The sequence below is a fragment of the Bombyx mandarina genome, chromosome 05 (assembly GCF_030267445.1).
Source record: "Bombyx mandarina strain Sakado chromosome 05, ASM3026744v2".
In the NCBI taxonomy this organism is placed as follows: Eukaryota; Metazoa; Arthropoda; class Insecta; order Lepidoptera; family Bombycidae; genus Bombyx; species Bombyx mandarina.
This window is the reverse complement of record NC_143212.1, coordinates 9,534,073-9,550,108: the sequence shown is the minus strand read 5'-3', so window position 1 is coordinate 9,550,108 and position 16,036 is coordinate 9,534,073. Positions and strand designations below refer to the sequence as shown.

The following is a 16,036-nucleotide window of genomic DNA, read 5'->3' as shown; positions in this document are numbered from 1 at the left end:
GTGACGATAAGAAGTTAATGGCAATCAGGGGTGTAGACACTGAGTAGGGTTGTCCGCTTAGTAACTTTTTCACTGTATTGCTTCGAAAGGAAACGTTTTTTTTTAAGTGTCTATGAAAAAATATATTATAATTTTGATTATCCTTTCATGCAAGCTATTGTCATTTACGTTAAGATGCTTGGCATGACTACGTGGCAGCCCTCAGTGTAGCACGACCATAAAACTTGTAGAGACTCCGTAGAGAGTAGCCGGGAAATTTCCCCTGGGTGGCGCGCACCTCCCCTGCGCTCTGGGAAATACGCTAAAGTCATATCATAACAGTTTTACGTTGATGTTGACCTCTCATCCAACCATCCAGTTATCAAAGACCTATCTAATTAATGGAATTAATGTAGTTTATTATTATGTCTGTAGTATGTAACTTTACAGGAAATTGGTTGTTAGATAACTTCTGTTGTAAGTCGTTTCTGTGTAGTTTCTGTTGTAAATATTATCTGTTGATTTTTTTAGGGTTTTCTCTCTCCCAGTTCTTTTTTCTTAGTTTCCCTTTTTCTCTTTCTAAATCTAATTCTTAATCCGTTTAAATAGGATTATTTAGTTTATATCGATTCAAACGAAGTATCCACTTTTTAATCCAAAGTGGAATCCACTTTAAACTTATATCTAGAACAAATTTGTTCATTGAACTAAAGGGGTTTTTGAAAATCTATATATTCTAATTTCCTCATTGTATTTGTACACAAAAAAAATTGTACAAAATACGTTTTTGTTGTGTTTTGATAGAAAATACTGATTCCAGAAGTTTTCTTTCAAACCCTAGAAAAAGGCAGAAAGTATTAAAAGGAACAAAGGTATATCACCAAACATAAAATGAACTTGTTTTTGGAAGCAATAATTAATGTATGACATAGTTTATAACAAATGTACTAAGATAATGATGACTACAATGTTATGTATTAAGGCATTCCCGTTTTGGTTTTTGTGGCGAATCGGTAATCTCTTAACATTCAGTGTACTGTGAATTCATCTGCCCGTATTAGCAGTTAAAAACTTTATCAATCATTAATTTATCGGACGAATGTCATTTGTGTTTGTATTGTGCATTAGTTTATTGATTTATAAATTGAAATGATTTTTAACAAAAAATAAAATTCGTTTATAATTATGAGCTGTAAAATAAAATCTTAATGTTTTATGAACGTAAATATACGTTTATAAAATAAAACATTAATGCAATCTGCTAACACGGTGAAGAATTCCCTCTACATTCCCTTGCGGCAACGGTAAATCACTCACGTGTTTTCGCGCAAAAAATCTATGAAGAAAATAAACAATGATACGATGGTTGATGTGGATCAGTATTCTGCATAAAATTATCTCGTTATTTACGTAAAATAGAAGTGATTTTTACGTGTAATGTAACCTACTAATAACATTTACCAATAGTTATTTCTTTTGATGCTTAGTTAATTGAATATTGTTGCTCTGTATGATCCAATTATTTTAAAATATTAGACATTTGTCATGATCTATACATAATATCTATTAAATATTTGGAATTTGTTTTCAAGATCTACCTAAAATCTATCAAAAACTAAGATATAAAAAGGAACAAGTCAATAACAATGTAACTAATAAAAAATAATGGGATGTGTCCTCATTTGGTCATCTATTTGATCTATGTTAGTAAAAATGAAGCTTTGATAATAATTGAAAATAAACGATTTACATTCACCATTCAATAGTGTAAAAAACAATTGGTCTTTATGTGAATATTTTAAACCAAGTCACCAGTGAAATATCAGTTAAAAATATAGTATCTGTTGGTTCGGTATCAGGGTGTGGGGGGAAGCTGGTCCCAGTGGATGTGAAGTTCTCGCCCGCCGCCCACGCCGCGTCCCGTGGGACTTGGCCCAGGCAGCCGCGTGCCGCCCGCTCCCAAGGGTATCCCTACCCACCCGCGCGCGCACCACACCCTTCCCTACTGTCTCTCAGGGAAAAAATGCTTAGACGGTACACTTTTAATTGATAAATAATAAAAAGATTATCAATTATGCGACGATGAAGTAAAAGTGAATAATTAGTTATTATCTAAAACCATCAAATTCTCGTTATAATAATGTTTTATTTATTTATTACGACTGACTTAAATATGAACTAAAGGCTCCTCTCGTGAATAGTAAGTAGTTAATATTGGGTACTTGGAGAAGATTTTTTGATAAATTGATAAATTTGACTAAAATTCAAATTGTTATCGAATTGGGGTCCTCGAAAAGATTTAGAACATAATTTGATATCTACATATATGTTTCTGAAATTTCGAGTGTAGGATAACCTCTTCGGTTGTTGCTACCTTCACATCGTAGTGACTGCGGGTAGTATTTCGATTACTGCTTTGTACAAAACGGTATTTAAGCCACATAAGCCTGTTTTCTCGCCCGCATTCTAGATGAATCGAAACAATTGTGTACGTACGGCTACGGAATTGTAATTAAATGTTCTAAGACAAATGTTATGAGCAAAAAAAATATCAACAACCAAAAAATTAATCGTAATACATTGCATTATTACCAATATGTAGTAAAGGAAGAATTCAGTATTAAACAGTAAAAAGGAATTGGAATACAAACAATAAGCGTCTGTATCTCGAGTACATTAGTTAACGATGTCGAGGCTGGCGTGGTCTCGGCGGCGCGGTCCTCCACCACCACCGGGACCACCGACACTCAGCTATTCCCATTCGGTATCATACTAACGCCTCCGAACACATTAAAATTACAGTTTCCAAGGATATACAACTGAGCGAAACTACAATGACTTGGCCGGAGATAGGGATTGTGTTATTATTCCTCTGTGCTTCGCTACGTCCTTAATCAAAGTTATTGAGTATACGTTAACTAATTTCTATTGCTGATTAGTTTGAACTTGTTCAAAATAACTATTTTTCTGGCGTACCACGATTCAATTATAAATTCAGAATTTTAAAATGTTGTTCAATTGTAATTTTTATATAGAGAACCTATTTAAAAACGAATTTCTTCATGAATAATGTTTTGGCGAGTAGCTTCTGTGATATGTAAGTACATAAAATATTACATATGAGATAGTCTTCCCTGTAGCAGTTAATCAGACCGGTAAGCGAGCTCTGCCTCTTCGTGCCACTAGTGCAACCACTTTAATATACTTTGATATAATAATATTACTGGTGGTAGGACCTCTTGGGAGTCCGCACGGGTAGGTACCACCACCCTGCCTATTTCTGCCGTGAAGCAGTAATGCGTTTCGGTTTGACGGGTGGGGCAGCCGTTGGAACTATACTTGAGCACTAAGAACTTATATCTCAAGGTGGCTGGCGCATTTTCGTTGTAGATGTCTATGGGCTCCAGTAACCACTTAACACCAGATGGGCTGTGAGCTCGTCCACCCATCTAAACAACAAAAAAAAATGTTTGAAATACTTACTTTATTCTCAAAGTAAACTATCTGACAGACTCTTAACCTGGCTTATACATAATTCTTACCTAAGGTTGACCATTCCGTCGAAGGATGTTAGGCAAGCGATCGGCGTTTTGTAGAATTAAACACACATACATATGTTGTGCGTTATGTTATGCCTACCAGATGGAACGACGACCTAGTGAAAATCGCTGGGTCACGTTAGATGCATATGGCAATCCGGCCGCATTGGACATCAATTGGAGAGGCCTATATTCAATAGCAGAGACTGGACAGGCTGAGATGATGATGATGATGATATGTCGTGTCGAATTCATCTAGTGGGTTAAGACTTTAAGACGAAATACAGAAGAAGTACCCTTAAAAATATTAAGATACAATATATGTATAATGTATTGAATATGTAGGCAAAGAAGCATTTATTGAAATCCCAAATTTAGTCAGTAAACATTTATATTAAAATGAAACAAATTAAATAATTATATCTCAAGGTGGGTGGCGCATTTACGTTGTAGATGTCTATGGACTCCAGTACCCGCTTAACACCAGGTGGGCTGTGAGCTCGTCCACACATCTAAGCAATAAAAAAAATGCAAGTCAAAGCATTTTTAATTATTTTCAAGTTCTCCCACGTTAGCATTCTGCTAAGAATGTTACAAGTATTATCGAAATGGTCAGTAAGAAAATTGAATTGTATTTTGTATTGCAGCGCCGCGCCGCGCCGTGTAGAGCCTTGGTGCTGAATGCGTCCCGGACGGCGCATTGTATCTAGAGTTATGATGGCCTATCGTAGTTACGATGTAGCTCTAGTGGCTCCTAGTTCCTGAACAATGTCTCGTTATTTTCATAGAAATTAGAAGCTATTTCGTAGAATATTTAAATATTGTGTAAGATAACTTATATTCATGTATACTTTTTAAAAGAATTAACGCATTATTGCTTAGGAAACACTAGTATAAATTGTTTTAGTTCTCACAGTGAACAATATAGAACTCTTAATATTTGCTGCTATTAAAATATCGTCCTAATTAAAGTTAACTTTTTTACAGTTTAATCTTGCGTTTTACAGAAAAATAAGTTAGTACAATACTTAAATGCCGACGAATAATCTTTACTGTAATCATCATTCGTGATCACGAGAACTGTAAAATGTTCGGAATGTTGGAAATTATAAAGCGACAACTATAAAAGCGATACAAAAACGTTAAATTAGTTTTAGTTATGTCTACAACTCGAAATACCGAAGAAAATACCAAAAAATCTGGAGTTTTGTTGAAAGGCCTTCGCTAATCGTTGTGATTGGTACCTTATTTTTGCATTGTTCGTGTCTTGTAAACGTCAACAAATATGTTTGGTTTTACATATCTAGTAGCATGTTTTTCCGGTCACCGTCCTCGTCAAACCTGTCGCTCGCGACGAAGGGTTCGACGAGTGAATTAATCAACAGACACAGACCTCTGAGTTTCTCGCCGGATCTTCTCAGTGACCCACTGAGAAGATCCGGCCAGAAACGCGTTTCCGATCCGGTGGTAGATTCTGCGAAGCACTGCTCTTACCTGGGACAGTGCTAGCAACACTCCCGCTTTGAGCCCCGTGAAATTAATTCCATGAAAGTAGTTCTACTTGTAAGTCCACCCGGGAGGGTACCATCATCCTATTTCTTCCCCGAAGCGTTCGTGTGTTTCGGTGTGTTTTTTTCATTTCGTTGATGTGCCCTTTTTTTTCTCTGCTCCAAGATTTTTTTATAGTTATTATAACCTAAATGGATTAAAGACTTCACGGCCTACTTGATCTAAAGTGGTCACATGAACTCGTAAATATACCATCGTGAATGTCACCATTCACCCAGGGACATGAAGTCGAAATGTTCATTGTAATATATTACGGGTGTCTCATAGTTCAAACCGAAACGCATGATGGATTTTTGCGGCGAATTTGACAGGAATATGGTACTTACTTGTGTGAACTCACAATAGGTCCTGCACTAGTGAATAACCGTTGGCCATTGGCCAAGAACACTGCCGCCCATCGGGTAGATTAAGAGATGGGGTGATGATAGGTCAATAACTAGTGTTCAGAAATACATACAATTTACATGGTATAATAGTCGAATACAAGTAGAAATAAAAGACACAGTAACACGGTCCGGGCTCGAAGAGCTACAGCTAACAATATCTGTGTGTAGTAACAAAATCAACAACTTATCTTTCCTTCCTATGTTTTCCCCTAATTCTTCAACAGTAATTATTTCAAATTTATTTATAATGTGTTGCCGTTAGACAAATGGAATAATTGCTATATCGCGCAGTGATATCCAATGGTTCAGTAGCAGGCTTAAGTTCTTCTATGCCAAAAGAATATAAATGTAATTAACTAATTGTAAAATGCTATTGTTATGCGGTTTTATCCAGACTGTTGGTAGGTGTGTCATATAGGGGCACCCAACGTGCCTAAATCACGCCATCCACACCCACACATTGTTAGTATGTTTACGTGATAATATGTAGTGATGTACGCACCAATAAATCTAAAAAATTGGTCGATTCTTCGATTCTGGTTCGTCAGAGCTTAAAACCAATTTTAAAATAAATAATGTGTTGAATTGTTTTTGTGTCCGGTATTTGATTTCCCGTAATTGTGGTTTCAATAGGGCTGTGCCATAAATTATACACGATTATACTACTGCCTATACTGCACGGTCAGCATTAAATTTATTGGATGAAAGTTTCGAGTGTTTCGCTATCTCGCGTGATGGCTATCAATTCGCCACCGAGATAGTGTGACTTAACATTACTCGATTATATTCAGTGTATATGAAATCTCTGGTGTATGTAGATAAACCGCAATCGTTTGCCGCTCGGTGGGTCAACACAACTCACGATACGAATGATTACGAAAATTTCGTCCAAAATTCGTCCACCGGGGTGAGCCACCTACAGCGGCGTCGCGGCAGCCATTTTACCAAAAATATAGTCTACACAGAATGTCATCGTTAAAATTTTAAAATTAAAACGAAACAACCGTGCTAAAGTACCTATTTTATTTCATTTAAAAGTTCAAGCAAACGTTTGGAATACCATGAACTTAAGTTCACTAGTACCTAAATTTAGATTCCTCATAGATTGTTCTTGAATTTTATTTGGAAACAAAAGTCAAGCAGGAATGTTTTCGAAAGAAGTAAACAAATTTTGTACTAGGCTCTGTAATTATTATATTAATAATACCTACGTTTAATTTACTAAACACATCGTTCAATAGTTGTGTATGGCCTCGATGAGCCCGTGATTTCATGTCCCGAAGGACGCGCATCCACCTCGTGGCAACTGTCTACACGCTGCGTTGATGCGCACATTATCCTAATTAGCATTCACTATGCTTGTACTCGTTAAGTTTATGTCCATGTTATTTTTGTGTAGCTTTTTATTATTGTTTAGCTATGCGTTCATGCAAATATAGTTTTTTTTTTTACCAAAAACACTGATCTGATATTATTAAAAATACATAATATGGTTTATTAGTTTACGCTAGCACGAATGCAATTTACATAATAGCACTTGTTTTTTTTTTCATGTAAACTCAAGGGGTAATGCTAGAAGTTCAAGTAAATCTAGATTTACCCGGGATTTCCTACAAACCCAATCTGTTTAGGCGTTATCTGCAAGCTATAAAAAATAAACTTAAATATCAACGTACGTTTGATTTGCGTATCAAAGTTTTGTGTACTGTTAAATTTATTAGTGAAATTAAGCCTAGTGGATTGATAGCTTTCGCGTAATAAATGAAATAAACACTCAGCAACATTTATTTACTATAAGGTAATATTTATAGGTTTGTTTTTTGAATAATAGCAACAATTTGTTTTTTGAAGTCGTTGTGGCCTAACGGATAAGACGTCCGGTGCATTCGTGTTGAAGCGATGCACCGGTGTTCGAATCCCGCAGGCGGGTACCAATTTTTCTAATGAAATACGTACTCAACAAATGTTCACAATTGACTTCCACGGTGAAGGAATAACATCGTGTAATAAAAATCAAACCCGCAAAATTATAATTTGCGTAATCACTGGTGGTAGGACCTCTTGTGAGTCCGCACGGGTAGGTACCACCACCCCGCCTATTTCCGCCGTGAAGCAGTAATGCGTTTCGGTTCGAAGGGTGCGGTAGCCGTTGTAACTATACCTGAGATCTTAGAACTTATATCTCGAGGTGGGTGGCGCATTTACGTTGTAGATGTCTATGGGCTCCAGTAACCACTTAACGCCAGGTGGGCTGTGAGCTCGTCCATCCATCTAAGCAATAAAAATAAAAAAAATCCGGTTTAAATCGTTCATGAGAACACAATAGGTCCTTACTTTGTTTAAATAATTATATTTCCCACGATAGAACCACGGAATAATGTCACGGCTAGGAGAACACCTTTAACATTTGATAGACTATTTTACGTACAAATCCGGTGGTAGATTCTGCGAAGCACTGCTCTTGCTAGGGCCAGTGTTAGCAACACTTCCGGTTTGAACCCTGAGAGCTCACCTACACGCTAAGGTGAAGCTGAAATAGTCTCTAAAGGCTATCAGATAGATAGAAAAAAAAAGGTCAGGAATACTATATTTAGAATAAAAACCGCGATATAACCTTAAAAGTAGGTAATTTTAATTACTATATTACCCTTTTTGGGCTACCTATAATATTATTGTTGAATTTTGACAAAATTGCGATTTACTTTCATCCTCGTTCATTCTGATTTGCGTGAAATGGGCAAGTATAACATTCCGCTACTATTATGACCGGCCGGACCATTTACTGAAAGTGGAAAAACAATAACATTATCATAATTGTAGATAGCAGCCTGTAAGGGGTTCTGAGCACACCTATTAAACATAGTTTCTTGTTAAAGTTGAAGACGTGGACACAGTTTTGGAGTGAAAATCCTTTGAAACAAAACAGGAATTTCCAATTGGAATGAATGAGGCTAAAATAAATTAGTATCTAGCTATTCATGTAGTGGGCCGTATATCTACGTTTTTTAAATTGTTTTAAACGTAATTTACGCATTAGACTACTAGTTTGTTCAATATTCTGTATAGGCTTCGTCAACTTATTTTTTTTTTAATGCTTAGTTGGGTGGACGAGCTCACGGCCCACCTGGTGTAAAGTGGTTACCGGAGCTCATAGCCATCTACAACGTTAATGCCGCTACCTAACTTGAGATATGAGTTCTAACTTCTCAGTTTTTATAGTACAACGGCTGCCCCGCCCTTCAAACTGAAACGCATTACTGCTTCACGGCAGAAATAAGCAGGGTAGTAGTACCCGTGTGGACTCACAAGACGTCCTATCACCAGTAAACATTTTTTTTATTAGAATGTTTTATTTTTCAGCGGATGAAGAAGAGTGGAGTGAGGATGGTCGAGCAGTTGATGGTGATCAAAAAAAGGACACTGATCAGTTTCCTGCTAAAGCAGAAGAAGATACTTCGAATAGGAAATATGAAGCAGACCAAGAACGAAATGAAGGAACAATTGATGGTAATCTTGAATTTTAATCACTCACTCTAATTACCATGGTTAAAAACTACGCATTGCTCGTTGATGTTTGGATGTACATATTCAGAACGGAGTCAGCAACCAATGATGCCGCTTTAACAAAGTGTCTGTCCGACGCAGTTGATGTACGTGAAATACGAGTTCGCACGTTCGTATTACAAGTGCGCTGCGGTGCCGTGACACTGACACAAAGCTGGAGATAACGAATGACGCACGACCGAAGTGTCTGCAGTGGGTGCCATGCGCTCGATGACAATACCCGATGTCTGGCTCGTCTTACTGTCGTTTCATGAAAAGCCTTATGTACTAGTTAGGTATTTATGTTGTTACGAACCCGTGCGTGTGGTTATCATCCTTTTGTTTATCTCTGCCTTGGAGCAACGGAGGAACGCTTAATTGCTTGAACGGCGGAAATAGCAATTATGTCTGCGTTCTAATGTCTCAAGGTGGACACCGATATTAACGCCATGGTAGGTTCTAATTTTTCTTAATGCCTTTAGTAACAGAAGAGCATGCGTCCTCCCGGTAGTGAGTGGTTACGGTCGCCCATGGACATCAGCAATGCCAGGGGCACAGCTAAGTCGCTGCCTACTGCTCAATACATGTCATATCGCTCAGGAATTACAGAGAGGAGAAGTTCATTCTAAAGCTGAATGGTACGTAAAGAAAAGATCTTTTGAAACACACTGTGAATGAATGCAGTGGTTCTAGATGGTATAGACGAACTCTGCTCTGGTAGCGGTATCATTGTATAAGCAAGACGACAGATCGCCTAAATATTAGTTGTGTAACTCTGATGGGTTATGGGTTTGTTTGCTTATTGTACCTAATATAAAAAGAAGTATGTGAATCACTTATTACAAATGTAATATTTAAAATAATACTTTTATTTAGTAGGCGTTTTTCCAGCCTGTTAAAACATCCCTGTCGTACGCTCTAATGTATTCTCGTAAGGATTGTTTTAAGCCGAGAGAAGGGAAAAACTCTTGAATTCAATGCATTTACATTATCGTCTTACTCCAGCCGCGTCTTCATATGAGGTCCCAGGTGACGGATACGTCGTCGTTACCGCGAAGGGTTTTTATTATTTTTGTGTGTGTGTATGTGTAATGAATGATCCGCAATGGAATTTGCGAAAGATTGATTTTCCGTTTTCATTTAACACATTTTCGTATGGTTTACATTACACGTAAAATACCTTCACATAAAATCCCTAACTGAACAAGTAAAGCGGGTTCATAACACACAACAAAATTAAATGCTAATTAGTACACTCGGGTTTGACTCAATGATTTTTGATCAAAATTTAATCCAATCATACGTAAAGTGTTTCAATGAAAAAAATTGCCTTACTTTATCGACTTTAACTGTTGTTAAAAACAAATTAATATTGTTTTGTGTATATCTATGCACGACACTCACGGCCTCATGCCCACATAATATAATATATATCAGAAATCCTCTGCATTTATTACTAAAATCGTACAAATCTTTCGATTATCGCATATCAAATCGAAGTTAAGATAATCCTTAAGAGAAGTCTCCTTATAATTTCTCAATAATGTGTAAGCTTGTTATAAATTTGAATCATGGCGTTATTCGAAGTGACCGAAGCCAAAATAATTATTAGGTTAATAGATAAAAGATATAAGAATGATTAGTTTCATTCGTGCAAACAATTACATTTGTATGGCTATTCAATATAGCGAGTCGTAACAAGACAAACCTTGATCATATTCTCGATAGTGTTCTCGACAAATATTAGTTTTGAGTATTGAATGTTTGCCATTGTGTCTTTACCTACTAGACTAGACATATAGGTTATTTGCTATAAACCCATACCAATTTATTTTATACCAGCGGCCCGCTCCGGCTCCGCTCGGGATTTTAACAAAAATTTCAACGATATTTGACGTTGTTTTATTTTTTTAAATAAAAAAAAAAACACTTATAGCAGCATAACTATAATAGTTAGATATATGCTATCGTGACACTTTTTGTAAACAATAATGTGCTCTACAAAGTCGTAGCACATTATTTTATTCTATCATCAATACTTTTCGCAGGGCGCGCGATTTATAGAATATCTTAGGTAATTTTTTTACACCTTGGATTACATTATTTGAGTTTTAGTAAGGATCCCTAATTTTTTCAAAAAAGATTATAGCCTATGTCACTCGGGTATAGTGTAGCTTCCAAACAGTGAAATAATTTTTCAAACCAGTTCAGTAGTTTCGGAGGCATTCAATACAAACAAACAAAATTTTCCTCTTTATAATATAATATTATATATAAGTAAAGATATTGAGAAGAATTTCAAGTAACAGCATATTTTTAGTAAACTCTTTTGCCTAGATTCTGATGCTGATGATGGGGCTGCAAGTCAAGCTAGAACACCGGAGCAGTGTGAAACCGAAGATCCTGGTAAGAAATTTCAAAATGTCACACGTGTACAATACATACGTGTTACAATACTAATTATACCCTTTTATATACATTGTTTCCATGCAGGATCGTCCGTAGGTATGTACACACTTTGACGATGTTGTAGAAGGTATCTAAATATGATTAGTTCTATCATCTATATATCAGTAAAAAAACACTGAATGAAGAATAAAAAAATGATTTTGTTCCGATTACAGTGAAGTCTTTGAAACGCGTAAAAAAATAATGCATATTCTAAAAACATTCAAACCTGTTTTCTGAAATCTCATTAAATAACCAAAATTATTAAGAAAATGTTAGTTTTAAATTTACATACTAAGAAAAAAAATTAGGTTTTTTTTACCTTTCTACAGCAGAATTTTCATTATACCCCCCGTAAGTTTGACAGGGTACGTAGTTGCGGGACACCCTGTATATCTTAGTGTCTAATCTGCGCTCACAAATGAATAATTTACTTTAGGTAATATAACTTCAAAGTTGATAATGTTGAAATAACGGAGCACTGCGACTAAGAAACTGGAGCGGGTCTCATTACGTCGAAATCTTCATTGAAATTCATAAGTAGGCTACTAAAATAACGAGGAGACATCGAACACGCGGGTGATGCGTTTTTACTGCGGTTTAACGCTCTTTTTACAACTTGGCGAAAGGGTGTGGTGCGGTGAACGGCTGGAAGTCTGAGAGTCGCCAGTGAACCGCCCGGTGCTTTACGACCCTATCCTCGCTTATCTCCCGCCGTTCGCGATAAATCTCAACCGGCCTCCTTGGACCTCAAATATTTACATGCTAATTCTTAGTCAATTCTGCACCCGAGATTATAAATAAAATGTCTGACGTCTTGCAGTACTTGTATTTTATCTTTCATAGCTTAGAAGTTTTTAGAGCGGCGGAACGATTCGTGACCTTAATGTTTTAATTTAACGCCACCCAGATAATTTAGATTTTATATTACGTCGTAAGGATGAAATCTTTTGAGATCTCAAAGACGCGAAAGTAGATGAGTTTTCTTTTTTTAATATATACAAAATTCTAAAACTATGAACTATGTTTTACATACTATGCATAGAGCTCGTAAAGTTAATTGAACCGTTTTTAGCGGTTGATTAATGAAATTTCAAAAATAAATAAAGTATGCGGCGATAAACCTTAACTGCAAAAGGTTTCAAAGGATATTTGATTTGTAACTTGATCGTGCAGCAGACTCATGGTCTAAGGTCGGTCTAACGTAATTTGTGAAATAATCATAGCGTCAGACTTTACGCTACTATTGCCATACAGATTGGTGGCATGGTTATGTCCATGTAGATTACAAGCCACTGCAGGCTGCTTATCTTATGACTGGAATTTGTTTGTTAGTTTAACTTTTGGATACTGTGTATACTTCGATGCTGTAAAAATTAATAAAGTTTGATTATTCATAGGTTTTTAAAATAGACGGTAAATATTTTCCGAATTGAGGACTGTCGATAGTACTAACGAAAATTTGTGTACCGTACGAAGAGCCTCCGTGATTACCTAATTAGTACACACATGTAAAACCGTAGTGCTGTACATGTATATGCACATACATTTCAATTTTACAGCAGCGTAAAATTTAACATCTTGAAATCAAATATAGAAACACGTTGTAGGAAAATAGTAAAACGCGAATTTTAACTGTACACGTAACTTATTGTTTCAAATTATTATAGGCTGTATTCAGTTTGAACAAAGTATATACTTTAACTCAGCAATGGATTTTGTGATACCTTTGTTTCGAACAAAGACCTATTGGAAAATGAGTAATTTTTTCCAGTGAATGTTTGCCGTTGTCGCAGAGCGTTGTTAGGCCAACACGAGAGTTGCGTAAATGTATTCTCTGCGGAGGCGAAGGGGGAGGAGAGCGGGGGCGCGATGCCGCTGAGCCTGAAGTTGGGCGCGCGGGCTCGCTCCCGTGGGACGTCACCAACGGGACCGAACTCACCGCAGCTTTTTTCACAAAATATTCATTTCTACTTATACAATTGGAAAAAAAAAACAAAATTTAGTTTGATTACATAACTCAAGTAATATCAATTTCAGAATAATAATCGATCGTGTTCCTCGTTATACTTATCTCAATCCTATAACGCTAAACATTTGCAAGTTATTTTGTTAACTTAGACGGTCAACAATGCGAGCTATGTTGCTCGGGCGTCGGATCGTCTATGGCCAGGAAACAGGCACGTGGCTAATTAAATGCCAATGTTCGATGGAGGGTCGGGGGTGCATTCGGAATTCCGTGCGGCGCCGAAATGCGTGCTCGACCACGCCGGTCTGCATGCCTCGTTGTTGCTGTGTCAACAATGCGAAATTGTTAGCGAACTTCTACAAGTCGAGTTAACATTCGATGTCAATTTGAACAGAGAATCAAGGAGTAATTTCCGTTGCTAATTACAATACTGAGCAACACTAGAAGACATAGAGTTCAGTTTATAATTTTACATTATTGCTTGTTGATTGCTAGGAGTAATACCCATTGCTAATTGTAACTGAGTAACACTAGAAAAACTAAAGTTTAATTTAAAATTTTATATTATTGCTTGCTGATTGCAAGGAGCAATATCCATTGCTAATTGTAACCGAGTAAAACTAGAAGAACCAGAGTTTAATTTATAATTTTATATTATTGTTTACTGATTGCTAGGTGTAATACCCATTGCTAATTGTAACTGAATAAAACTAGATGAACTAGAGTTCAGCTCAGTTTAGAATTTGATATTATTGCTTGCTGATTGATTGATACGCTGAAATTTGTGATTATTTTTTTGTAAAATATTTGAAAATAAGCAATCCGGCTCTGTGTGATCCCAGGTGGCGCGGCCGCAGCGTTTGGAATTATCACATAGTGGAGAAACAGGCGGGCGCGGGGGGCGACAGGGCCAATACATTCGTCACAGGCCCAGCAGCCATTAGGCATTTAGATATTATCAGTAGTCGCTAGGGATGACCCACGACCTGAGGCCACCGCTGTTTTAATGTTTAATTACTGAAAGTGTACGCAGTTTACGCCCGGGATTAGATTTTAATTCACGCTGCAATAAAACAAACGGTGTTGGTTTATTTTATTCGGTGTTGGTGCCCGAAATCTTCCATCGTCTGTGTCTGTTACTTGTCTAATGTACGTTCAATCCCCCCACCGTCGAGGTCCCAGGTGGCATCGCTCCGGCCACACTTCCTTCCGTCCCTTGAGGATTCTCGACCCGCGCGCACACATCTACCTAAGACATCATTGTACAGCTATACTCGTTTACTTGACGTACTTATGTTATGCTATGCTTATGCAAAGTTTTCATTGTTCAACAGCGAAATCCAGCGTTTATATTATCACAACATTGTATCTATTTTTTAAGAACTTACATCATTTTACATTTGACCCAGAATTTTGATATTTCCATCAATTAACTCTTTAAAGAGTTTTAGAAGTTGTTAATTTTATTTCTTTTTGTATTAATTTAAAGTTACTTTACGTTAAGGAATATGTGAAGTGGTTCGAATTAAATGATATTTAATATTTTTGAAGTATTTCTTGTTTAATTCGCGTTACTTAGTTGTATTATAGTTGGTTCGTAGCACGGTCGGGCGGGATATGACCGTGATTAATACGTTCTCTAGGGGCAGACAAACTGATTGCTATACACGAGCTTAGCTACGCTTCCAGTCTAACTATGCACACACATTTGCGTGTTTATTTTGAAGCTAGCTATTTAGTTCAATTTAAAGATTGATGCTACTGTACTACTTTATGTATGGATGAATTTTGCTGTTCCTAGTGTCAAACGGGGATTATAGATGTCATAACGCGACTGACTGATTCCGTGGTGCATTAGTTAGCTCCCCTGACTATTGGTCCGAGGATCGTAGGTTCGATTTCCACATCGAGCAAACGTTCGTTTGCTGAACTGGTTTTTTTATTGCCCTTGTAGGCAGACGAGCATACGGTCCACCTGATGGTGAGTGGTTACCGTTGCTCGTGGACTTCAGCAATGCCAGAAGCAGAGCCAAGCCGCTGCCTACTGTGCTGTTTAAAACCGTTACCGTGCTGTTTGCTCTTTAAAATCTATATATGTATATATTTAAACCTATACATATATATATATCAGTCTCTGGTACCCGCAGTACAGCGAATCCTAGTTCGGGGCTAGATGACCGTGTGTGACTTGACGATTAATATTAATATATAATGTCAACGTGGGTGCGTCCGCCCACATTCCGACATTTGATCTTAGTTCAATTAGTTTGGAGATTTGACAGTACCAATCCGTGCGATCTTACATTACGAGTACTTAGGTAGGCAGCGGCTTGGCTCTGCCCTTGGCATTGCTGAAGTCCACGGGCGACGCTAACCACTCACCATCAGGTGGGCCGTATGTTCGTCTGCCTACAAGGGCATTAAAAAAATATATATAAACTTACACCACTACCCTGCCACAATATATATAGAATAGAAAATAGTATAGAAACGGCTTTTTTCATTCATTTAATTTAGAAAGTTTAGATTATACGACTGTTTGATTAAAATGTACCCAATTATTTTATTAGTGATATTTTGGGAGCGTTTCTATTCTAAGCATC

The 16,036-nt window shown here is 37.0% G+C and overlaps 1 protein-coding gene across 1 annotated transcript in view; it reads left to right on the top strand.

Annotated features, from left to right (window-relative positions):
• The window catches only part of L (zinc finger protein Lobe), an 84,549-nt gene that overhangs the window by 8,753 nt on the left and 59,760 nt on the right, over window positions 1–16,036 (top strand). The window contains exons 2-3 of the mRNA XM_089727653.1: window positions 8,834–8,980; window positions 11,354–11,422. Of these exons, the coding sequence (XP_089583779.1) occupies window positions 8,834–8,980; window positions 11,354–11,422 (216 nt within the window). The remainder of the gene's footprint in view (window positions 1–8,833; window positions 8,981–11,353; window positions 11,423–16,036) is intronic.